The sequence below is a fragment of the Netta rufina genome (assembly GCF_964035555.1).
Source record: "Netta rufina genome assembly, chromosome: 7".
NCBI lineage: Eukaryota > Metazoa > Chordata > Aves > Anseriformes > Anatidae > Netta > Netta rufina.
Window position 1 is genome coordinate 22,958,157 of NC_140130.1, and position 25,741 is coordinate 22,983,897.

Here is a 25,741-nt window from a genome sequence, read left to right on the forward strand (position 1 = left end):
GCTGAGGGAACATGGGCTTGTTGGGATTTTTGGGGCTGTTTCAGAAGTTGCTTAATGCTTCCTTGCCTCATGGGATGGCTCTCGGGGATTGCTTTTCACATCAATATGTTAGTAGCTGTGTTTTATTTTAAGTGCAGTTAATAGATATGTGTCAGAACAATTTCTGGTGTGCCTGTCTCTCTCAATCTTCTGTCTCGTTTGAAACAGAGCACTTTTAATGAATGAGTCCCCAGAGCTCCAGGTGAGTTAAGGAAGGGATGCTGCTGTTTTCCCAGGCAAGTAACTGGGTCCCAGGCAGCAGGAAGGCCATGTCCTCACAGTGACCACTGTAAAGGGTTTGGGTCCGCAGGGTCCATGCTGTGATCTTTGCATTCCTCAGACCACTCTTACGTTACCCCTTTGACAGAGGAAATGGCAGAAATCCCACTATAATCCTGGAGAACCTACCCTGAGGCAGCAATTTCACCTGCCTATTTTTATCTGTTGTCCAGTGCGGCTGTGAAGTGTGCAGATTCAGAATATGGCAAGTGTTTTTAGGACCCTGAGCTCAGCAGGTCCATGTGCCACAGCCACCCCACCTCACACAGCGTGAGGCTGCTTTCTTGTCTTTACTATTTCCAAGCTAATTGAGGGCTCTTCCATCTTTTTCCCAGCTCCACATGGTCATGTTTTTATACTGTTGCTCTTTCTGCCTCAGTAGGTTCCTGCTATCCTGAACTGCAGCTCTTTGTGCTCCCGATTCACTCCAGTCCATTCATCTCTTTTTGGTGGCAAAGTGCTGTCGGCTGCTGGATATTGGGCTCTTTGTTTGCTCAGCCAGCACAATGCTGGTAACAAAGGGGCAGCCTGTGCCCCAAGGAGCTCACGTGCTAGGGGTAAGGCAGTGGCGAGCAATAGGGGTGACGGCAGGAGCAGAGGTGCGGGTGGTGGGAGAGCTGGCCATGCTGGCGGCGGCTGGGGGCGGGCAGGGACGTGCCGAGGACGCTGCGGCTGCCGAGCACAAACCCGCTTTGTTCCCAGGAGGTGAGCCGGCCTGGATAAACAGAGCAGTCCCGTCAGCAGAAAGCATTTCCCTGGCCGGAGCCCCTGCTGGCACTCTGGCTGGAAGTTTGCTGCCCCTGGGTAGCAGGGCTGTTTTGCTCCTCTCCGTGTTAGCCTCCCCTGCTCCTGCCTCGCCGGGGCTCGGGTGGGACATGCACAGCTTTCTGTTCGTGGCGTGTGTTGCTGTGTGTTGTCGCCCTGCTTTTTCTGCTGCTAGCGAGACGTGGCTGCTCCATAGCCGTGCTGCGTGCACAGCCAGCTCTGCGTGGCGCTGGGAGGGTGACTGCTCACCGTGCACATTGACATCGTAGGGCTCCTGACAGTCTTGGACAGAGGCACCTTTCAGTTCCTTTCCTGGAAGGGTAAGGGAAGAGGGGACAGCCCGGTGAAGCTGCAGGGCTGCCGCTGTCTCAGTGCAGCGTGAGGCCTCGCTGGGGAGGCTGCTTGGTGCAGGGCAAAGGCAACACAGAGGTGTCCTGGCTCGGCTGCTGTGTGCAGTGGTGGCCGCTGCCTGCCCGCAGAGGCCCCAGCACGCTCTGGGCCTGCCCTGGTGTCAGGGAAGCGTGGAGCTTCCTCCCCTCCTCTCGCTTCCTTCCTGACGGGAATTTGCTTCTAGATTTTTTTGCTGCTTCTCTCCCTGGTACAGCACAAACGTGTCCCGGCAGAGGTAGCCAGAGAGGCCAGATAAGGCAGGACCACGGGGGCTGCACTGCTGGAGACCTCCCCCTCCTTTGGCTACATGGGGAAGGGGCTCAGTGAGCTTAGGACAGGGCCCCCTCAGTGCCCCTGCCTCTTGTGTTCAGGAAAGGTTTTCCTTTCTGAGAATTTTTGTGATAATTTAAGGCTTTTCTTGCCACTAACGGACTTCTCTTGTCTCAGCCTTAGGTACCGATCAGCCTGCAGACCCCACGCAATGGAGGCTGGCTCTGTGGTACGAGCGGTCTTTGATTTCTGTCCCAGCGTCTCTGAGGAGTTGCCCCTCTTCGTGGGAGATGTCATCGAGGTGCTGGCTGTGGTGGATGAGTTCTGGCTCCTCGGCAAAAAGGAAGGTGTCACAGGTAAGAGCCTGCCCCTGGGTCCATAGGCTGCCACCTGCCAGCTCAGCATCCACCGTGAGCACCTTCCCTGGCCAGTGCTGTGCTACTGGGACATGCAGGACCAGAACTGTTGTACCAGAGCTTTCACTGGGCTTCACTTGGGACTGAGGGTGCAGGGTCCCTTCCAGCTGCACGTCAGGTGTTCAGATAGCTCACTTGTTCTTTTGAGAGAGATCAGTGGTGTGTCATTCCTTGAGATGGGAGCTTCACAGCCCTAGGTGCTACATCCTCTGTGTGGGACAGCCGTTTCCTGGCTAGTTTATGCGCTGACCTGCTGTGGAGTGGAAGGGGAGAGAGGAAACAGATGCAGTGAGGGTGGAAGCGCCAAGTGACCTTGTCAGTTCAAGTCAGTGGGACGCTCAGTGACAGAATCCATGTCCCCCCTAGAGGCCTGACTCAGCCCCACTTCCTCCTTTTTGCTTTAAAACACTTTCCTGGACAAGCTGGGACCAATACCAGGGTGCCTACAGTAGTGTGCAAGTCTGCTAAACTTTTGGAAGAGCGTGAGAGACTTCTGAAGTACCAAAATGCTCTGAGTGAAACACTTAGTCTTGCCGTCCTGGTGTAAGCAGCTCTTTCTCATCTCTACTGACGTTGAGATGTGTGAGCTCTCAGGGAGATGAAAACCAGGCCACTTCAAAGCAGAAGCCTGACTCTTTGCTCAGCGTGAAGGTAGGGCTGCACTTCCATGCCTGGCCGTGGAGATGGGGCTGCTGTTGCAGCCTGGGCTCTGCTACCAGCTGTGGGCTGTCAGGCGCCTGTCTCTGCTTAAAACAAAGATGGACAGGAGCAAAGGTGCAGAGGAGGGCTTTTCCCCTGTGCTCCACATAGCTGATAAATGGCACTGGATGAGTGCATGCCTGATCCCAAGCCACTGGGCACAAATTACTTCTGCAGAAATCAGCAGCGACTTCTTTACCACAGTTTTTTTCTCTCAGTGTAGCTGAAGTGCTTGTTCTCAAGAGCATGAAGCTGTGAAGGAACAATAAACAGATGCGTATCATAGCTCAAAGATAAAGAAACGTGCCGAAGTCAAACAGAATGGCTTTTAATGACCTTTAACTCAAAACCAGCTTGCATTCCTGCCTTTCATTGGAACAGCTGTCGTAGTTTTCTGCCCAGTTTTCTAAGCTAACGTTGCAGGGGATTGAAAAAGCACTTTTTACTAGAAGCTGTGTAGGTGCTGCAGCCTACCAATAATAATGCTTAATACTCTGCGGAATAATTAATGTAGCTCTGTGGCTTCCTTTCTAACAGTGTTAGGTTGTTTCCATGTACAGAACAGGAAACTCAGACATGGAAAAAGAGGTGGAGTTGGTTAAAACTCTGAAGGAAGCCACTGAAACTAGAAGCCTGTGGACTGTTGGTTCTACCTCAGGTTAATGACAGCAGATGCCAAACTGCCTAATCCTGGTGGAAAGTGCAGGGTGTCCGAGATAGGATGTCTCCAGGTTTTATTGGAGAACATGGAGTACCCACTCAGTGGTTATAATGAGTGAATTCTGGAAGTACTACTAGCCCATAGTCCATCATTTCTCCTTGCCATGGATTGTAAAAGACAGGAATGACATTTGTAGGGGGCTTTGCAGTGGGCTCTGCCATACCCAGTCCTCCCGGGGCTGAAATCAGTAACGGTGTGAAGTCCTGTGATGGGCAACTATGCACAGCCCTGTCTGGCTGTGGCATGCTCAGAGTAGCTGGGCATCCTGCAGTGGGTACCATGGTGAAAGAGCTGCACAGGGTGGTAAAATGGGCAAGGTCACCAGAGCCTCAGCAGGTTTTGCCTCTGGCTCACAGATGTGGCCTTCCTGAGAGTGGCAGCCTGACTTTTGCACTGAGGCCATGCTGGGGCCAGGCCTTGCAGAATGAGGAGCACAAGGTGGATGTGCCCAGTCAGAAGTCTTGTGGTCCAGCATTAGTGGAACTCACAGTCCTCATCGTGTCCCTGGGTTGGGATTCAGGCAATGAAAGTGGAGAAAACCTGTTATGTCTGTTCATGGTCTTGGTTGCCTGGAGTGAACCGAAGGCACACAATTTTTGTTCTTTGTTAGCTCCTAAGCATTTAAAATACGAGGAATTTCTGCCTCCCAAAGCCATTCCTCTTCCACCACACTGCTGAGGCACCCTGGGTAGCTGGGGGCACAGTATTTTCCTTTAGCAAGAGGAATAGATCCCAAGGGTCTGGAAGAAGGGTGGAGGGAGTTGTGGTGAGCTACAGAAAAGACTCATTGTTGACAAATGCTTCTCATTTTAGGGCAGTTTCCTAGCAGCTTTGTGGAACCTGTGGATATTCCCCCTATGAAGCAGGGAGAAAAACTGTTTGTTTGTACCAGTGACTTCACATCTCAAGAGCCAGGGAGCTTGTCACTGCAGAGAGGTAATCACCATTCCCTTCCTTTGCTTTGCATCTCATACACCCCTGCTGTCCTACCAGAAGCATAGGGTGAGCCTTGGCACAGCATCCTGCCTACAGTGGCAGGGGAGAGAGGGGAGTTTTCTAATACCCCATGACATGGGTCACATCAAAACCTCTGTGGACTCTGTGTCTGTCCCTGCCTCCCTCCAATGCCAGTTTCTTATGATCTATTGTTACTCTTGAAACTCTAAATACTGGAGTTGTGTGATCACAGTAGGCTTACAGCTGCCTTTTAACTGCCCTCCAATCCCCAAATCCTAGACTTTGGGGGAAGGAAATCAAAGCTTTGGTGCAACTTCATGGCACAGCAGCTAGAAAGTCATGGAGCTATAACTGTGTAACTTAGCTATGTGTGTGCATGAAGCTGCCAGTGCTTCGTGCCTTACCTTCAGTCTGTGCTCTGGTACATCCCCAGAACACCCAGCAGAGTGCCAGACCTTACCCACAGCCAAGAAGGACATGGGGAGGCAGGAAGAGGAGGTGAGAAGCAATCACGAGGGCAATTTTGAACTGGTGTGTCTCATTCCCTGCAGGAGACCTGGTGATCCTGGGGGGTTCCCTGGCCTCCAGCTGGCTCCAGGGCCGAAGCAGCTGGGGTTCCAAGGGCTTTTTCCCCTCATCATGCGTGCGGGAGCTGTGCCTTTCAACTCGGAGCCGTCAGCTGTCCCAGAGCGCTCTCCTGGAGGTGCCTGCCTACTCATTGGGCCAAGCCCGGGCCCTGATGGACCTGTCTGCTCAGCTGGAGGAGGAACTGGACTTCAGGGAAGGGGATGTGATCAATATCGTTGGCGTCCCAGAGCCTGGCTGGTTCGAGGGGGAGCTCCGAGGCCAGAGGGGCATTTTCCCAGAGGGTTTTGTGGAGCTGCTTACTCCTCTAAGAGCAGCAGGAACCTCAGAAGATTCAGAGCCCAGAGGGACTTGTGACACCAATGGGACAGTGGAGGTGCCCACCAAACAGGAGGAGGACAGCAGAGAAGATGGAGGGCAGGAGCCAGGGAGCACCTATGGTGTTGCCCTCTACCAGTTCCAAGCCCTGGAGTCCCAGGAACTGGATTTTGAAGTGGGTGACAGGATTCGGATTGTGGGCATTCTGGAGGATGGCTGGCTAGAGGGGGAGCTGAGGGGGAAACGCGGCATCTTCCCACACAGATTTGTGAGACTGGAAGCCTCCGACCCCTGCAGGGAGAAGGTGGGTGCTGGAGATCCTCAGGCTGGAGTCAGCTGTGAAGTAAACATCCAGCAAGACCCGGAGAGCGCCTGCTCCAAAGCTCTCCCTTTGCCAGGGAAGGATGGCAGGGATGTGGAGGATGGCTCCATTGCACACCCTGTGTCTGACACCATTACGTCTCACATGGTAGAGAGGTTGGAGGGTCCTCTGGGCTCTGATCTGAGACAGTGTCAGGCCTTTCCTGACACAGGACTCCAGGGGCCACATCCCAAAGCCACAGCAGACTCCCTCCCCTCTGACTGCACAAAGACAGTCAATGGCCTTCATCCCTCTGCTCAGCTGCCCCCACAGCAGAGCAGCAAGCCTGGCCAAGCAGGTGGATTGGAGCCTCAGGCCCTGCCCAAGCACGATGGAGACAGTCCTGCCATGCCCCAGCAGGCTCCCTGCTCCCCACCAGACACTTGCAGAAGCCAGGTCATTTCTCCTCCTAACAGCTGGGCAGCACCAGAGCCCCAGGAGAACCAGAGCAGCACCCATGACTTGGATGGTTGGGTGGACAGTCAACAGGAGAAGTCCAAATCTTGTTCCTCCAGCTTGGGAGGTGCCCACGTGGGCTCGGACACCTGGTCTGGGACCTGGGGGGAATGTTCCCTGCTCACAGCTCAGGGGGACGGCTGCACGGACCTTGACTCCAAACTGACAGAGCAGCTGGCGCAGTTTGAGAAGAGTCTGTCGAGTACCGGTGCTGAGCAGGACAAGGTCTCCCGGCACTTCTCCATCTTGGACTACAGCTCAGAGAAGGACATCGTCCGTGGCTCTCCCGAGCCTGCCTCCCACGCCAAGCCTCCGGAGAGGAGGAAAGCCCTGAGGCCACCCCCTCCTCGTCCCAGCACCCTCGCGACAGCCCCCGTGCCCTCGCAGCCCGGCCGCCTTCCCAAAGGCAGGTCCCTGTCCTTCTCGGTGAAGCCCTCCCGGCCCGCGCCTCGGCCTCCGTCCAGCAGTCAGCGGAGGAGCCTGGCCCCTCCGCAGCTGCAGCCCAGCGCCCAGGAACAGCGTGCAGAGGAGGGCCGCGATGACACGATGCAGACGGGAGCGGCTTCCCCCTGCTCCATCCTGCTGACGAGGATCGGGGAGGTGGAGCGAGACCTGGAGGCTTACGGGAAGACCCGCGCTGAGCTCAGCTTGATGCTGGAGGAGCAGCAGGATGAGCTGGTGAGAGCAGAGACCCTGGAGAACCTGGACTTCTGTGATTCCAACATCGAGAGCCTCAGTGTGGAGCTGCAGGAGCTGAGAGGTGAGTCTGCGGCACCAGGGGGTAGGGGTGCTTTAGTAGGACAGGTGGCACCTGCCACATACAGCCACTGCTAGAGCCAGTCTTTTAATCCATTTTTTTTTAATTCTTGACTTTGGTTGTTTTTGTAAACACTGTGGCACTACAAATTACGGTGATTTTGCTTTGCACTTGGAGAAGAAGGCTGCCTGCTTTATGTGGGCACATTTGGACTCTGAAAACCCAAAGGTAAGATACAAAGATCAGTGCTGTTACCTCTGTTATACTTCATAATACAATAGAGAAAGTGGAAACATACATCTCCCACAGTCCCTTCCACAGCTTCTCCCAGGAGCTCTTACAGTGCTGTTCTCTTACCAAAACTCATGATGCGCAGGAAATGTGGGCACTGCATGCGGGAGGTGGAGTGAAATGTCAGCTCATGCCTTGGGATTACTCACTCTGATTTCAGTGCCTCCAGCCTCCCACTACTTAATCAGTAGTGTGGGGCCCAGGCGCGTTGCTGCAGGATCGTGTGTGACGCAGAGCACACGGGAGCGAAGGATGATGTCAGTGCTCTGGGGAAGCGGGGTAACACGCAGCCTCCACACCAGTGGGGTGTGAGAGGGATGCTTGGAAGATTCGAGGCTTGGAGTTAGGAAGAGGCAAATCCGGGATGGATCTTTCTGGGACATGTCTCCTGCTGTCTCACTGCTTCCTGACAGAGGAAGGTCCTGCTGAATTTGTTCGTTACTGAAACTGAAAGTTTTAGGCAGGAACTAACGCACTGGCTTGAGACATCCTGCCTGTCAAGTTATCCCCTTACTAGTCCCAGGGGATTTTTCAGCCTTTTAAGAAACCTGAGGATTTAGAAGAAGCAGTTCTGGTCCTATGATCAGTGTCCTACCTAAGGACACAAAATAGGGCTGGCATAGTCCTGGGGGAACACAGCCCATCCATTTGTCGTCCGGGGAGCCAAATGAACAGCAGAAAGGATGTGTTCTTCTAAAATACGTGTTTAAAATGTGCAGGTTGCTTCTCGGCATGTCTTGTGTGTACACTGAAGTTACGCTAATGACCTGACTTGGGCAGGATTAATGCTTGCCCTCCTGCAGCTGGAGCAGGAGGGTGTGTTGGTTTTAATTTTGCCTTCTGCCAGCTGGAAGCATCAGTTGTGCATACAAGTGCTACAAAAACCTGAAGCACGGATGACCTCCATGGGCTCTCCTGTCTGTTCAGGGCACATTGTGGTCATCTCTTGGCTTCTCAGTGGAGCTTCTGTGTTTGGGGTATGGAAAACTGGGGAGTGTTGCTCATCTCCTGCTGCTCCTCACCTGTGGGTGAGGGCTGGCAGAAGGACGGGGCTCGGCAGGAAGGTGTGGAGGACAAGGTTGCGTCAAGATCTGGTGCTCGATACCTGGTCTGTGGCTTCCCATGGTCTCACACGCACCTCTTTCCCTTCCCCGGGGATGTTGCTTTTAGGGCATGGCCTGGTGGTGCCCCACTGCACTCCTTTTCGCTGCCCCGGGGAGGCTGCTGGCTGTGGCAAAGCTGTGGAGCCGGTCTGTGCAGTGAGAGCCTCCCCGCAGCCTCCCTCCCGCCCTCTGGGCTGGTTACTGATTACCTTGGGCAGCAGGTGGAGGAGGCTGGGGCTCTGAGCCATTGGGCACGGCCCCGTCCTGCTCCTGCGGGCTGGTTTCAGGAAGTGCTGCTTGCCTTTCGCCTGGGAAGAAAGCGCCGGAGCGGAGGGGAGAAACGGCACCAGCCCCAGCCGGGGCTCGGGGAGCAGGAGGACGATGTGCACTTATCCCAGGAGGAAACACGGCGTGGAGGATCCTCGGCAGGATCTTCGGCTTCTCAGCTGGGAGTACGAGGACTGCTGTGCTGCGAGGAGAGGGGACGTCACCGGGGTGGACGCGCTGCTCAGCGAGGCTCACTGGAATGAGAGACCCAGGGCGAAGAGGCAGCACCCGGACTGGGAGGGAGCAGACAGAGGCTGGGATGATTATGAGGGAGAGGAGGGCATCTCTGTGGACGAACAGAGCGTGAATGGAGACTGTGAAGGCTTCTGGAAGGGAGACGACAAGTACATGGACTGCAGGAGAACAGACAGGGCTTGGAAAGGCAAAAGCCAGGACACGGAGGATAGAAACTACAGGGTGAATGAGAGGGAGGGTGTTGAATACAGAGACTGCAACTCTGAGATGGGAGCAGGGCGGTACAGAAAGGACAGAGTACCTGGGAGGTCCAGGGAGGGGGGAAGGCGGTACAGGGAGGATAGAGGCCCTGCAGAGTCCAGGGAAGGGGGAAGGTGCTATAAGGAGGACAGAGACCTAAGGGACTACAGTGAGGGTGAAGGACGTTATGGGGAAAGGGAAAGGCAGCGTAGGCGGGACAGGAGGGGCTCTAGAGGGTACAGGGAGGAGGGAAGGCAGTATGTAGATGCCAGGGACCAGGCAGCCCAAGAAGACTTGGAGCAGCACAGGCAGCCTAAAGGCCGTGTCATGCACCGCAGCGATCCAGCTGGAGGCTGCGAAGCTCCTGCGTTTGCAGCCTGGTCCTCGGGAGACAGCAGCACGAGCCTGGAGTCAGGCTCCTGCTACAGACAGTCAAGGACATGGGACGTGGACTGCGACGGCTGTGGGGAGCCAGAAGGAGCAGCCCTGGATGCTAGAGCAGAGCGCTCCAGGGTACGCACAGGCAGGCCAGACTGGAGCCACATCTGGGAGGTGGAGGAAGACAACAGGACGGGCTCCTTGCTGCAACGAAACAGTTTCTACAGGAGGACGGCTCCCAGCACCCTGCGGCACTCGGAGTTTGTACAAACCAGGAAGGAGAAGCGAGGTAGGCAGGGAACTGCTTGGGAGTTGCCGGTGCGGTGGCCCGGGGCGTTCCTTCACCCTGCCCTATTGCCCAGACACACTGCTGACGGCACGGCCGTGACACAGCTGCAAGCAGCTTTGTGGGGCTTGCTCTCTTGTTGCAAGGTCACGAGTAGGTGTTGGGGCAGGGACAGCAAGGCTGGGTGGAGGGAGCCCACCTTGGGCCTGACCTCCCCGTCAGGTAATGGTGTGTCTGAGGACCTGCTGGCTGCTGCGCCCTTTCTCCATCCAGCTCAGGCACCTGTACGTGAACTGAACTCTCCTTGAGGGGGGTGGAAGCGTGGAGCAAACAGCACGGCAGCGCAGCAGCCACCTAGGTGGCAGTGCTGGAGGCTGCAGCTGGCTATCAGCTTACCAAAAAAATCTGTTCTCTGGAGGTATTTTGATTAAGCAGGCTCCGCAGGCTGCATTTCTGTGCTCTCGGCTGCCCTGGCAGGGTGGGACTTTGCTCGGTTGTGTCCCCAGGGCAAGGGAAGGGAGTGGTTTTGCAGTGCCAGGAGGTTCAAAGGGCAGCTAGGAGGGGCCAGGAGCACAGTGGGGAGGGAAGCAGCCTGCAAAGCCCTGGGAGGCTCAAAATGGGGCAGGGGCTGGCCTGTGGGAGCTGCACCTGGGAAATACTGCAGGCAGCTCCCAGCTGGGCCTAGGGAAACCACACACCGTGCTCCACCGCTGGTTCCACAGCAGGACAGGGAGAGAGGAAGGCTCCAGGTGTCTTCCGTCTGTCCCGCAGCCTGTTTATGGCTGCAGGTCCCTGCTGTGTTGCTCTTCAAGCCTCACTGGGGCCCTGGCCAGCATCAGCAGCACGCCTCCCTGGCAAATGTGCTTAACCCCTGTAGCTGCACTGACTCCGTGTAAGACCTCACCAGCACCTGTGAGCCTTCCAAAAAGTCATCCCACAGTGCTTGGCAGCAGACACCTTCCTGTCCTGCTGCTAGGAAAAGTCTGCTCTGCTTTTCCTTCTCTGTGTACCTCTAGGTGCTTTTTACAACGCTGTCTGCTCTCCTAGCCACCGCCTCCTCTCTGCAGAGTAGCAGAATTCAGAACTTGGAAGCCCTGTTAGGGATGACATGGGGACATCTTTTCCACCAGCTGGGTTGTTACACTTCTCACAGATTTCTCTGTGGTGCAGCCCAGTGACAGCTACTTGGTTAGAGCATCTCTTCGAGAGGAGGCTCAGATGTGTCTGCCTGATGCTCCAACAGAAGGAGACTCCTCCCGACATAGCGGTGCTGCTTACTCACCATCCCTCTTGAATGTTTTGCATGTTAATATGTTGTATTTCAGCTTTCAACCCCCAACTTTTTTCTACAAAATTACAGCTTTTTAGTTGATGGTATTTTTTTCTCAGACAGGTACTGTAATTACCAGCCTTCGGTTCTACCAGTAATTTTTCAGTCTTCAGGTCTTTGTAATTAATGGTCTTAAAATACTCATGGCACAGGCTCACAGAAAGACCTGTCAGTGTTTATTCTTCCCGATCTTCACTTATTTTTCAGTTCTTACTTGTAAAATAGTGGACTTCAAAGCAGCAGGAGACATCCTAGGTGGGTGTCAGCACTTTGCTGCACTCCTATCCCTTGTTGCAGACCCCTACACATGCTTTTGCTGCAGCAGCGCTCTGGGAACTTGTGCTGAGTTTAGGATGACCTGAGCAGAGTCATTAGTCCCCAGAACACAGCCCTATGTGTGGCTGCATTTCTTATCCCCAGTAATACATTAATGCATTTGTCTGTGTTAAACCTACTTGGTTTGAGTAGTTCCATCTTGTCCAAAATACCTTGGCTCAGTTAGCGACTAATATGTGTAAACCTTGTGTGTGATCCTACGAAATCATTTACTTTGAAAATATTATATAGGATCAACTCTAAATTCAGTTTGCGGAGAATGTGATTAGAAATGTCCTCTTCTCTAGATATTCTCCATTGGCAATGGGTTTTTGAGGTGCCAGTTAGCGAGGTCTTACCTCAGCTATTGAGGTGGAAAGAAGCAGAATATTTATTTTGTATAATTTTGCTTTTCCATCATCTTATCAAGAATTTTACTCTCTCTGCTTATTATAGGATTAGATCATTATAAGTATTTCTTTTATCCTGGGTGGAAATAAAATTGGATTATAAAGTAGCACTTTATTCCCTCATTTAAAAAACAAAACCTGAATTCTTAATTCTGCCATCCATGGATTTGTCTTGATATCTTTCTTCTCTTCTTATTTCTCTGTACTTGAAATTTCCCAATATCTATTGTCTATTGTATGTTTTTTCTATATTCATTCATGTGTTTGTATCTGCTGCCTGTATCGAAGAACAGGCCCGAGACGAATTTTCCATGGGTATTGTTCTCTTTCTTGATTGCATAACAGTGTTTGTTTGGATTATCTGCCTAAAACATCCTTTTAAAGAACTTCCAGTTTTCATTCCATTTTCTCTTGCTGTTTTTGCTCACAGTCATTTTTTATTGACGTCCTGCCTCGGCGTTGGAGCCCATGGTAGCAGAGGGCAGCCAAGAGGCACGAAAGGGCAGGGAAGGCAGGGACAGCTGGGAGGGAGATGGCCCGGGAGGACCATGAGAGCTTCTCACCTGTCTTTGCCAGTGAGCATCTTGTTAGTCCCTATCCTCCAAGGTTTGAGCGTGTGGTTTGCTGCAGCGAGGAGCCTGGCAGAGCCCGGCAGCTTGGTGTTGTGTGCTCAAGTCCACCTGTGCCATGGGACCTCAGAGGGTACAATGAGGGAGCCAGTAGGCTCCACGTGGGACACCTTTGAGATGAGACCTCCTGGTGGCCCTGGAGAAGTGCCCCAGTCTGTTCCCGTTCAGCTCATCCTTAGGGTTTGGATTTTTCTCATTGCTCCTAAGCAGTGAGACACTGAATATATTCAGTCTGTTGCTTTTGGAGCAGTGGATATGTTGTGTTGTGGACTTACAACTACTTGTGTCCAGAGTGAGAGTTTTCACCCCAGGCAGATCGTGCTCCTGGCAGGGAGCTCAGCGTTTCGCTCGGATTAATTATTCCCCGCCCTAGTTTCATCCCCTCTCCTCTCTTGCTCGGCAGTAACCCCTCCCCTCCTGGCGTCCACATACCTCGAATATTTGCAGCTGGTTTGTTTTGTCCTGAGTCACCGCCTGCCTCTGCTGGGCCCTGAGCCTGGGGCTGGACTCTCGCAGGCGGGTGCAGCTCCGCTCGGAGGCTGGTGCTGAGCAAGCCTGCGCAGGGCTCGTCCTCAGTGCTGAGGCTCCTTGGGCTCGGTTTAGGAGGCACGGGCAAAGGCAGAGGGTGCCCAGCCACAGCCGTAGCTGCCGATGGACAGCACATCCCTCTCCGGACAGGGTTAGCAGCCTGGGCCCTCGAGGCTGCGCCACGGGAGCACGCAGTGACGGGGGATGCTGGCAGGTGAGCCCTGGAAAGGAGAAGTGGGGAGGCGATGCGGCCCTCTGGGAGAGCTGCCTGGCCTCTGCAGGATGGATGCAAATCCTGCTGGGTCTGTGCTCATGGATTAACTCTGCTCACAAAGTGGGGCAGGGAGCTAAGCTCTTAGCTGTGCCTGTGCTCACACCGGGAGCTCGGTTGTAAGAACTGGACGTTTTCTTGGGTTGGAAGAATGTCAACAAAAGTGGCATTTCTGAGACGAGCAGCCTGAGCCGTGTGATTGCAGTATTAAAAACATGATCTCCACGGGAAGGGTGGAGGTGGGAGTGTGCTCCACCTCGACACCTCGCTGCCTGTTTGCCAGCAGATGTGTTACACATTGCCCTTGGGCCTTCCGTGCATCAGCAGGTGGACCAGCAAGGCTCAGAAGCAGGAGCAACTGGGAGACTGCCGCAGGCTGCCAAAGCAACAAAGAGAGCTTATTTGTCACAAATAGCCCAAAAGGGACAGAGAAAAAAAAATGTTGTTAGGGATTTTCCTTTGGAGATCCATATCTCAGAGCTCATGCGAGAGCTGGAAGAGAACAAAATTAGAGTCTCTAAACGTTGTGATTGAGAACACTGATTTTGGAAGAGTATTTCTGAATGCCCTTTTGGCATCTGTATCATGGGTAAACATGAATTTGTCACTGGACTGGAATTTGGTGGCTTCATTAGAAATACCAGTAGCATTCCTGCAGAGTAACGGAGACCAATCCAGCTGTGGTGTGTGTCTCGGGGCCTCCAGAACTGATGGCTTGGGTAGAGCGGTAACATTTAAATGGGAATTTGTTAAAAAAGTATTTATTAGATGACCAAAACCCACAGCTGTGAAAGAGGGTGAATTTAGTTAAAAGCTTAATAAGCCTCATTTAGGGAATACTGCAATTAGACATGTATGAAAATGTAACAAGCAAAGAAAAAGAAAAGTCCTGCAAATTGTCTGTACCAATCAGGTGGGAGTACCAAGTATTAAAAGAATATATATCTGTATTGGTATTTTTTGAGCTCTGAGTGTTTGGAAAGAAGCAGGATGGCATTTTGAGTTCATGGCTGAAGGAGGATGCTGGGCTGGTGATAAATAGCAAGAGTCATAAGAGCCGTCCTCTGCAGCTGCCTTGTTTTTAAATAAATCTTGAAGTATTCAGAAAGGGCAAGAAGGCCAGAGGGGAATTAATTTGTTTGAGTATTCGGAAATCACAGGCACAATAATGGAAACACTGACACAGTTTAAGTGGGTGGAACTGGCATACAGCATCGCGCCAGGTCAGGCAAGCTGCACTAATGACCATTATGGGCTTAAAACTTGTGCAGGAAAGGTTTTAATTTTCCTTCCCCGGACAGGCATTTGAGACTTGCAGAGGAAAGGTGTTGTGGAGCTGGAAATCTCAGGAGTGTCAACCAAAGCCTTGCCTCAGGGCGCCTGATTGAGGTTTTTGTGCTTGGGGTTTGCTCGCTGGAGCGTGCGTGCGGAGCCGCTGTGGTGCTGGGGATCCCCGGCTCCACTCCGGTGGTCTGAAGTGGGTGCAGAGGCGTGGGTGCAGAGGGGACATTGCCCTGCTTAGGGAAAGGCTGTGCAAGGCAGGGCTGGCAGAAGAGGTGCCTGCTGCTTCTCCCTTAGCTCTCCAGCACGGAGCTGTTGGAAATGCCAGGAGCTAGGATCCGAGGACCTGGTTTGCCCACAAGATCTTCCTTGCAGTCAGACTTATTCCTGCAGCCGCCAGATAGCTACAGCTGAATGAGGGAGCACAGCAGGAATGTTAGGCAATGCGGTAAAGTCCGAGATTTCCTGTGCAAAGTTCAGGCAGGGTGGTTGTCACTTTGCATGTGGATAAATGCAAAATTCAAATCTTTGGCCGTTGGAAATCTAATCTTTCCCTTTTGAGCTTGAATCAAATTTATTTTTCCCAGGAGCTGGATTTGATTATCCTTGTTGGTCCCTTCCAGCTCGGGATATTCACGGGTCATTTCTGGCTGTTGTTGAATACAGGCTCATTTTCAGGACTTCCTGTGGCCACCCCATGCTTTGTCAGCTCATTCAGGACGGGGCGGTATCAGCTCACACGCCCACCTTGCCTTGGTTTCACTCACCTGTTTGCATTTCAGTTAACACCTTCGTGCTTCTTCCATATTGCCCTGCCACTTGAGTTTGCTTTCCTGGAAAACAAATGACATTCCTTTAGAAAAAAAAAACAAAAAAAAAACTTTAAAATAACTCATTTATTGTTTCTGTTTCTCTACTGCTTGTGAGCCTCTAGCTGCAGAGAGCTGCTGGTCATTTTCAGAGTGTTTCTTTGTCCTTTTTTTTGTCTGGTGTTGGGTTCAGAGTGCCGTGGCCCTGCAGGACACCTTTGTGGTGTGTTTGCAGAGGACCTTGCAGGGTAGGGTCTGGTCTGTAGCTGAGGCTTCCCAGATGCTTTGCAAATGCAAACAGTGAGTAAATACAAAACCCGGCGTCTGCTCCCCGTCCCTCCTCACAGGCTCCTGCTGCGTTTGGTTTGATAAAGCTGGCTGGGGAAGCCAAGGCAGCCATCGGTTTAGGTGATTCAATTTCCCATCCCACATTCACACCATTGCTGGATACTGCGGTTACCCTGTGGGGCCCGGCAGCCCCAGCACCTGGTGGTGGGGAGCACTGGGGTCTGCAGGGGCTGTGCGGTGGGTGCCAGACCCCCAGGTAACGCGGAGCCTCCCAGGGCTGGGACTGGTGTCAGTGCTGTGTTCCCCCCACTCTCGGCCTGCTGTTGCCTGAGGCTTGCAACAGGAGAGGTCAGGGAGGTGGGGATCTGGACGTGCCTGTCCTGCAAAAATACTTATACAAATATGAGAGCTGGGGGCCTGTCCGCAGCTCTGATAAAATCCCGGTGAAATGCAGCAGCTGGCGATGCGTGGGAGACAGCTGGAGCTGGGGAGCATTTGTCAAATCAGCTAATTGCTGAAAACCACGGATCCGAGGCAGGCCGGGGTGTGCTGCAAGGGGCTGCGGGCCCCATGGGTGCCAGTTCTGCAAAGCAGCAATCAGATGAAGGAGAGCTGAGTTTTGGGGCCAGAGCCTGGCTGGGAGGGCTCGCTGGCTGAGTTTGGGCCCTGCTTTTGCCGTGTTTCTGGCCGGGGGGGGCACCTGGTGTAGCAGCAGGCAGGTGGGTACCGAGTTGCTGGGGCCCAGGAATCCGCTGGGATAAAATGTCTGAACCTGAATGAAAATGGGAGGGGGCCGGGCTGGCGGGGGAGCTGCAGGTGGGACCGAAAACCAGGAGGAAAACCAGCAGCCTGTGCCTGGGATAGGGAAGGGGAGGAGGGTGGTGAGCCCCCAGACGTGGGGCTCCCTGCACAGCACTCCCGGTGTCGCACACCAGCAGTTTGCCAGGTGGGGAGACTGTGAGGGGGCGGTGGGCCTGGGCATGGGGCACGTCCCCGGGCTGTGCTGGGGGCACTGGACCCTCCCTGGCCTGGCACCCACCCGTGTCATTGTGGGGTGCACGCGGCTGCCCCATGCCTCTGCCCCGTGCAGCCCACATTGTCCCCCTGCCGTCTGCAGCTTCGCCAGGGCTCGGCCTCGGTGCCGGCCGTGGGTCCTGGCCACCTCGATCGCACCCCAGCAAGGCTTTCCTGGCCTCACACGAGTGCTTCTCGTCACGGTCCAGCTCCAGGCTTTGCCGCCGGCAGCCCCATTGTGGGTGCCTGGAGGCCTTTTCGGCTATTCAGATGGAAATGGCCCGGAGCTGGAGAATGGGGACCCTGTTCCCAGCCCCAGGGGAGGGGACGGCCGCCATGGCCAGGCTGCCATAGCCAGGCCCCAGCTGGCCTCTTCTCTGCTAGGGTGAGGAGGAGAGCAGGGCTCAGCCCCACTGAGAGTTTGCTGGGGCAGAGGTAGGAGAGGGCTGTGCATCGGGATACCAGGGCCCAGCTGGTGTCACAGGCCTGGGGCAGGTTTGTGTGGCTTGCAGTCTGCTGGCCCCTGTGCCAGGAGCAGCAGGGAAGTGGCCGGTGCATATTTGGATTACCACAACTGAAGATTTGGCACGGGGTGGGCAGGGACAGGCTCTGCAAGCTGTCCCTGTGCTGCAGCGCTCAGCACTGGGTCCCCAGTACAGCAGTACCAGTGCTGTGAGGGCTGGTGGTAGAGGCAGGCTGTAGGAGCAGCTGTGGGCAACCTGCTGGCCCTGCTCTAACAATCGTGTTTGGCAGACTCACAGGTTGTGGGCACAGTTCAGCTGCTGCTTGTCTCCTGGCCTTGCCCAGCAAGGGTCAGGCCAGGTATTGCTGGAGGATGCTGATCGTGCTTGTCTGTCTTGCAGAGATGACCCTCCTGTCCTCCCAGACACCATCCCTGGAGACGTCCTCCGCTACCACCGAGAGCCCGGAGAACAGGATGCTGGAGAAGAGGTCCAAGGTTATTGAGGAACTGCTCCAGACAGAGAGGGACTACATCCGAGACCTGGAGATGTGCGTGGAAAGGATCATGGTGCCCCTGCAGCAGGCACAGGTAGGAGTGTGGGGGCAGGCTACAGTGTGGCACTGATGGGGTGGGGTGAGGATAGTGAGTCTGCTTTGTTCTTGGAGCAGCAAAGGAACCCACAGGGGAAATTCAGATAAGCTGGGGGCAGTAGGGTGATTCATGTTACTCCTTGCACTCATAGAAATATCCCATTTGTTTTGGTATCCTGCTGAGCTCCCACTGTTGCTGAGAGCAAGAAAGCTAGCAGCAAGTATCACGGATTAATTTCCTGGGTGGAGCGGGGAACTGTTCTCTTCATTTGTATTGTAGGTTAAATCCATTGTCATGAGAAAGAAAATACGGGGTCCTGGCATTGTGACAGAATTGGTGGGAAGAGAGGGAGAATGTCAGGTGAACAAAGGCAAGGATGAAATTGCTGGGAAAGAGGAGTGGTGGTACGCATAAGGAGGGAGAATTTCAATGCACAGTGAGGACGAGGGAGTGAGTACAGTCACTGTGGTGGGAGCAGGCCAAGCTGAGGGGCTGATGGGGAGCTGAGGGCTGGTGGGTTGCAGGAGGGCAAGGGGTAGCTGTTGGGTCTGGCTGGGTCATGTTCTCCCATCTAGGACATCTCTCTTTCCATTCCCCAGGTGCAGAATGTAGACTTTGAGGGTCTTTTTGGAAACATCCAAGTGGTGATAAGCTTCTCTAAGCAGCTGCTGTCCACCTTGGAGGCTTCAGATGCCATTGGTATGAACTCTGCTGTTGCCTTTTCTCAGCAGGCTGGGGTGTGATTTGCTAGTGGGGTTGCAGAACAGAGCAGTTTAAATCATGGGAGCATTTCCTCCCTGCTGGTCCCTGTCGGTGTTTATCAGTCCACTGGTGAAGCCGTGAAGACCTGTGTTGCCCCATGGGTCACTATATTGAGAAATGAGGGCTGGCTATGGCTCCCCCTGGCTCCTTCTCCAAAGAGAACCCCACTCCTCACGCCTGCACAGGCAACTCAGGCCCTGGGCAGCCTGTGCCTGTGTTCCTCATGTGGCTCTCCACTGCCACTGACCAGTCACCCGCTGGAGAGATGGATCAGTTGAGGTCTCTCTGCCTGTGGTTCCTGGGGTCCCTCTGGGGCTCTTCAGCTAGGGAAACAGTCCCTGCAGAGCCTGAGTGAACATGTCCTGGTGAGTTATCACGACATGCCCTTGGTGCACAGCTTCGCACTTCTGTCCCCAGTTGCCCACACCACCTGGTCTGTAGTGACAGTGAAGCACGCAGGATGTGTGGGCATGCTGAGGGAGACAAGGATGCATCCTGGGTGCTCCTGTAACGATGTCCTCTCAAGCTGTGTGTGGAAGGGGGACACAGAGTGTCTCACCATGAATGCAGCGTGGTTGTGGAAGGCAAGGGGGGCCTGGAGACACTGACGTCCCACTTCGCTGCTGTGTGCAGGGCCGGTGTTCCTGGCACAACGTGCAGAGCTGGAGAGCGTCTACAGGGTGTATTGCCAGAACCATGACGAGGCCATTGCACTGCTGGAAACTTATGAGAAAGATGAGAAGATCCAGAAACTGCTGGTGGACCTGCTGGATAGCCTCAGGTTGGAGCCTCTGGCGGTGGTGGCCATCAGGCTGGGGTAGGGGGTTCACTCCCCAGCGTCCCAGCCCGTCTGCCCCAACGCACAGGGGTTGGGACGCCTACCTGTAGGGCCACCAAAGTAGGGAGAAGGCAGCATGCCCTGGGTTTAAAGTTCTTATTCCCCAAGCCCTGCACCACCAAGGCTGGTGAAGAAATGAGCCACTTTGCCTGCCTCGGCATCTGCCACGTCTCCAGCTGCCACGGGTCAGAGCTGCCATGGCAGCGTCACTGTCACTGCGGGAGGGAGCTGGCTGCGGGAGTGCACGCCTGCTGCACCGTTAACCTGTTGCTTTTCTTTGCTTTTTGGCACTCTGTGGGCCGGCAGGAGCCTGTACAGTGAGTGGTAAGTGCCTCCTTCCTGTTAGTCCCCGCTTGTCCGTCTGTCTTGGCCTGGCTGCTCCCTTGTGACTCACCTCCCGCCACCGGCTGGGCGCATGTCTGGGGGTCCTGTCTGCAGCACGGTTGCAGCAGCAGCAGTGGCAATGGATGGGTGGTACAGGCAGGTGGTGAGGCGAGGGGAGGTCTTTTGGGCTGAAAACAGGTTTGGGGAGCCATCAGCTCCAGGGAGGAAGGAGAGCCCCGTGCTGGCTGCGGTCCTGAGCACAGTCTGCCTTGCACTGCAGGCCAGATTCAGCAGTAGGTTGGTGGGATGGAGTCTGAGGCAGGTGGAGCTCTGGTACATTCAAAGCTGTACCCATGTGGGGTCCCACAGTGGGTCTGGTGATGGCTGAGAAGGGTCCTGGCTGAGAAGAGTCACCTGGTTTGAGTGGTCTGGAAACCTGGGGCTGATCTGAAATCATTGCGGGTTCAGGAGCGCAGTGGGTTTGGAGGGGAGGGTGGCCTGACTTAGGAAGTACAGTGGATTTGGAGGTGTTGGTGCTCTGGGTCTGGCTGGGGTCAGTTCAAGGGGGCAGAGCTGGATTGAAACCTGTTGCATCTTCTTTGTCCCAACTTCCCAGGGGCTGCACAAACTACATTAACCTGGGCTCCTTCCTCATCAAGCCAGTGCAAAGGGTGATGCGGTACCCGCTGCTGCTGATGGAGCTGCTGAGCGCCACCCCTGAGTCTCACCCTGACAAGGCTCCACTCACAGCTGCTCTCCTTGCTGTCAAAGAAATCAACGTCAACATTAACGAGTACAAGCGTCGGAAGGACCTGGGTGAGGAGCTGGGTAGAGCTGGGGTACAAGGGGTCAGAGTGGGTGAAGTTGGAGTCTGTCAACTGCACGGTCCTGGAGGGAATCTGACCTCAAGAAACTGCACCCTCACAGCAGTGCCATAAGAGAGCTGCTTTTAAAAATCTAAGCATGAGATACAGTATGCAAAGAATAACGTAGTATACATCTGACATATTTCTTGTGATACAGTGATATGAAATGTATGCAGTTGCTGAATACATAGCCATGAAATGAAAACAAGAACGATAAGATGAGAATATATATTTAATGTTAACATTGTGCTGATAAGGGTTCTGATTTCTGCTTCAATCTCTCTAGTGCTGAAGTACCGGAAAGGGGATGAAGATAGCCTCATGGAAAAGATCTCCAAGCTCAACTTCCACTCCATCATCAAAAAATCCAACCGTGTGAGCAGCCACCTCAAGCATCTCACGGGCTTTGCGCCCCAGGTAATTTGCATCACCTGCCAGATACACTTACACCCTGTGGTGCCCAAGGAGGTGGTGATACCTACTGACTCCCCACATCCCTTCCCCAGGGAGTAGTTCTCATCTAGGCCAGCAAGGCAGAGTGAGCTTAGGGTCTGAACCACCCGTCCCTGCTCCCTGGTTTGTGGGCAGGAGGCCCCACATCTCCCACTCTGGGAGGTGCCAGACTCCTGCATTGCCTCCCTTGAGCTCTTTTCTCCCACAGCTGAAGGATGAAGCCTTTGAGGAGATGGAGAAAAATTTTCGGATGCAAGAGAGGCTAATCAAGTCCTTCATCAGGGACCTTTCACTCTACCTGCAGCACGTCCGGGTGAGTCTGGGTGTGATGTGGGGCTCGCCACATGCTGCCCCTCCTGCCTGCATGGTGCATACCTGCAGTGCCACTTGGCTATGCTTTTGCCCTCAGCCCTGCCTGGGGGTTGGCCCCTGGGGGTCTGGGCTGCCCTAGGAGCGTGAGCCTGCCCAGGGAGCCCTGTTCCCCTGGGTGGTATGCGTGGCTGTGCTGACTGCATGTCCCTGGTGCAGGAGTCAGCCTGCATGAAGGCGCTGGCAGCGGTCAGCATGTGGGACCTGTGCACGGAGAAAGGCAGCGGGGACTTGGACCAGTTCCAGAAAGTGAACCGGCTCATCAGCGACCAGCTCTTCTCCAACTTTGTGAGTGAGCCTGTGCCCTCGCGTGCTGCAGGCACCCCTCTGGGGCTCTCCCACCCGTGGGTGGCTGCACGGGTAACGCAGCCCAAAATAGGTGTGAGCACCCCCATTCAGCTCCTGCCTCCTTAGAGCTTTGATGGCTGTGGGTTGAGGTTGTGCCTTGAGCATGCCTGTTAGGCACACATTCTTTTCAGCCCTGCCAGAAGTGTAACATCCTTCCTCTAGCATTTTCCATGCTAGCACATTTATGTAGGATTATTGTGTACTATGTGCTAGAAGGGATCTCTGGAACTCTGGTAGGGTGCCATCAGGAAGGTGGACCCTGTGCTGTCCTGGGGAGGTTGTGTAGCAGAGGGTGAGCAGCTGGTGTTAGAGGCATGTCAGGAGAGGGCACCTCATCTCACCTGCTCCCTGCATCTCTGCCCACCAGAAAGAGCGGACGGAGCGGCTGGTGAGCTCGCCGCTGAACCAGCTGCTGAGCATGTTTGCGGGGCCTCACAAGCTGGTGCAGAAACGCTTCGACAAGCTCCTCGACTTCCACAACTGCACAGAGCGAGCGGAGAAGCTGAAGGACAAGCGAACGCTGGAGGAGCTACAGTCGGCCCGCAACAACTACGAGGCCCTTAACGCCCAGCTCCTGGACGAGCTGCCCAAGTTCCTGTGCTTCGCCAAGGAGCTCTTTGCCAGCTGTGTGCGGGGCTACGCAGAGGCACACTGTGACTTCGTGCGCCTGGCCCTGGAGGAGCTGAGACCCCTGCTGTCGGTGGGTTCCTGGAGCGCAGACAGTGCTGCAGGCTCAGTGCAGCACTAACCTCTGCACAGGGCTTGTCCCCAAGCTTTCCCTTACTGCAGGGGAAGCTGCTGCTGCTGTTTCAGTCCCTAAGTGCCTCAGGGAGGGTTCCCATGGGATCCTGTCAGGGCAGGAATTGCCTGATTGAGATGCAGTTGTGTGGGGAGATGGTGGAGGTGGGACTTGTGCTCTGGCTGCTTCAGGAGCAGTGGCAAGACAGCATTTGCTTGGGAGGGCCTCAGGCCATAAGCCTGGGGATCGTACAGAGCTGTATCCAGACAGAGCTGCAGATCTGGGCCTGATCCAAGTCACAGGCAGGGCTCAGAGCCCCTTTTGGCCTGGGAGTTGGCATGATCCTTGCTGTAGCTTTTGGCTACTTTCGGCAGTAGCTTCCATCTAACTGTGACCTTGCTCTGGTTTCAGTTGCTGAAGGTGTCTGGCCGAGAGGGGAACCTCATTGCCGTCTTCCAGGAGGAGCACAGTCGGGTCCTCCAGCAGCTCCAGGCCTTCACCTTCTTCCCAGAGTCCCAGGCAGCTCCCAAGAAGCCTTTTGAGAGGAAGAGCATGGAGCGTCAGTCTGCCCGGCGGCAGCCGCTCGGTGCCTTGGTGAGTCCCCTCTGCCCCATGTCAGGGCTCACCAGGGAGCCTGGGACACCGTTCATGCCTACCTTGTTCCTCTGCAGCCCAGCTACCTCCTGCAGTCGGACGACATCCGAGCTGCCCTCCTGGCCCGCTATTCCCCCGACAGCCTCTTCCAGGCAGAGCGCAATTTCAATGCTGCCCAAGACCTGGATGTCTCGCTGCTGGAGGGAGACATCGTGGGGGTCATCAAGAAGAAGGACCCCATGGGCAGCCAGAATCGCTGGCTCATAGACAATGGGGGTAGGTGGCTGCTCCTGCCCTCGGTGCGTGCTTTGATTCCCCTCCTCTGGTCCCTCAGGTCCCTGATCTGAGCTCCTTTCCTCTCCCTCTCCGCAGTGACCAAGGGCTTTGTGTACAGCTCCTTTCTGAAGCCCTACAACCCGCGCCGCAGCCAGTCGGACGTCTCTGTGGGCAGCCACTCTTCCAACGAGTCCGAGCACAGCAGCTCCTCCCCGCACAGCAGCACCACGCTGACCTTCAGCCCCAGCGGGGCAGCCGTGGCCTTCACTCAGAAACCCCTGCAGGACTCTGCCTCCCCAGGAGACCCGTACCAATCCCCGCAGACCCCTTCGCAGACGGACTCCCCCTCTGTGCCCCAGCTCAGCTCTGGTGACAGGACGGAGAGGCTGGAGGCTGGTGTGGTGACATCTCCACGCCGCTACAGCCGCCCTGAGCCAGGCTACAGCCCCGGCCCCCGCAACGGGCACCCCGCCAAAGCGCGGCTCAGGCCTGTGTCCTCGGTGGAGGACAGAGACTCCGGGCTGGAGAGCAGCGAGCCAGAGGGCAACCAGGTGAGCTCTCAGCTGCCCGGGGGACTGGGGGTGCTGGGGGATGACCCTCCTCTCGCTTGAGTGGAGGCTGAATCATCCTGGCCACGATGAGGGAGAGGAGTGAGGTGGAGGTTGCTCTGTTCCAAGGGGCTGAGGTGGAGATGTGCAGAGCCACAGACCAAGGATGTAAATGGGTGGGTGGGTGGGGGCAGCTCTGGCTGTGCCTTGATTTTCTACAAAGCGCTGCGCACACATCCTGTGCCATACAGCATTGAGGCTGTGCTGAGTGCCTGTCTGACCGACGCCTCCCTCTGCCCAGCAGGTCTATTATGCGCTCTACACCTTCAAAGGCCGAAACACCAACGAGCTGAGCGTGTCAGCTAACCAGAGACTCAGGATCCTGCAGTTTGAGGACATCACAGGCAATCGAGAGTGGTGGCTGGCCGAGGCCCACGGCAAGCAGGGCTATGTGCCCTCCAGCTACATCCGGAAGACGGAGTACACGTGAGAGGGGGCAGGAGCCCCTACCCCGTGCCTTGGGACTGTCAGGGGCCCTGCAGCCTCCGCTGCTCACCCCAGGGGGCTGAGGCTGTGCTTCCTTGCAGCCCTGCAGTGCTTCCAGCCCCACCACACTGGCTGCCATGGACAGGAGGAAGCGTGGGCTGGCAGGGCAGGCGGCTTGCTTGAGGGCAGGGGTGAGTTGCTGTCACCCCGTGCTGTTCAAGCCTCCTGCCTCCAGCCAGGAGCAGGGGAGCAGAGCATGGGGCCATGCCCCAGGAGGGAATGACTCAACCAAGGCTGAGCTGCTGTGGATTTAAACTGTGGAAGTCTATTGCTGAGACCCTCTTTAGTGTTAAAAGCAACCTGTGAACGCATTCCCAGTGCCTTCTCGGCAGCAGCAGGAACCTGGTCTATCCTGGCTGTGCAGGACCTCAGGGTGGGACATCTGTGCTGGCCTGAGGAAGCTGCTCTGAGGATTGCTGTGAGTAGTTCAGCTTCAGAGCCCAGCCTTCAGGAGCACCCCCAGCAGCACCCCTATGGGTGCTGTGTCCATGTGCCCAGTCTCCCAGGGGCTGGGACCTCTCTAAGCTTTTCTAGCTTAGAACTAGAAACCCCTGCTGGGGGGTTTTCCAGGCTATTGGGTTCTCAGCTCCCAGAAGAGCTATAGACCCTGAACACCATCTTCCCTTGTCAGCACAGTGTCTCCAGTGTCCAAGACCTGCCTCTTTGCTCTAGCAGGGCTGCTCTGGGGCAGGGCGGAAGGCAAAACACAACCTGTCCTGCAGCCTCATGTTTCGGGGCTCTGACCAGGAGTGCCTCACCTGTGCCTGCTGCAGGGCACTGGCGATGGTGCTTGTGTTCTGGGAGGGATGCAGTGCCCTTTGTGGGGTGGTGTGTCTTACGTGCTGCTGCCATGTCCTGAAGGAGGAAAGCTCCCTTCTCCTCGGGGCAGTGTTTGTGTCCCCTGTACTGCTGCTCTGTAAATAAACGTTTGCCCTTGTATATAGGAAGCACCTGTGCAAGTGTCAGGAGAGATGAGAGGAGCGCTTGGTGTATGCGTGGCTGTGCGAGTGGGGTGGGAGCAGAGCTCACAGACCTGGTGTGCATCTTGCAGGGCCATTTCCCTCTCAGTAGGGCACAGCATGCTTCTGCTTTGGTGTTTTGTGCCAGCTGCAGCTCAGGCACTAGTAAACCCTCACAGCAGAGATCATTGTGAAGATGAAGGGATTGCACTTACCTCTTCCCCTGCTGTGCTGCTACATGACTCAGGTAGGGCTGAGAGGCTTGCATCCCTCCTGCTGTTTGCTCTGCTGTACCTGTGCCACTTGATTTGGACTTCCCACAATCTGTGTCTGCATTACATCAGCGTACCAGCTTCC

The 25,741-nt window shown here is 55.1% G+C and overlaps 1 protein-coding gene across 1 annotated transcript; it reads left to right on the top strand.

Annotated features, from left to right (window-relative positions):
* Positions 1–1,954: 1,954 nt before the first annotated feature.
* DNMBP (dynamin binding protein) lies at positions 1,955–24,894 on the top strand (the record flags this gene model as incomplete). Its single annotated transcript, XM_084290598.1, has 16 exons — positions 1,955–2,099; positions 4,393–4,515; positions 5,088–7,016; positions 17,572–17,759; positions 18,362–18,461; positions 19,158–19,305; positions 19,669–19,686; positions 20,303–20,502; positions 20,839–20,969; positions 21,214–21,318; positions 21,534–21,662; positions 22,090–22,422; positions 22,873–23,055; positions 23,133–23,331; positions 23,428–23,882; positions 24,184–24,894. The coding sequence occupies 16 exons, from the start codon at positions 1,955–1,957 to the stop codon at positions 24,367–24,369; spliced, it is 4,572 nt and encodes a 1,523-aa protein (XP_084146724.1). The 3' UTR covers positions 24,370–24,894.
* Positions 24,895–25,741: the final 847 nt, after the last annotated feature.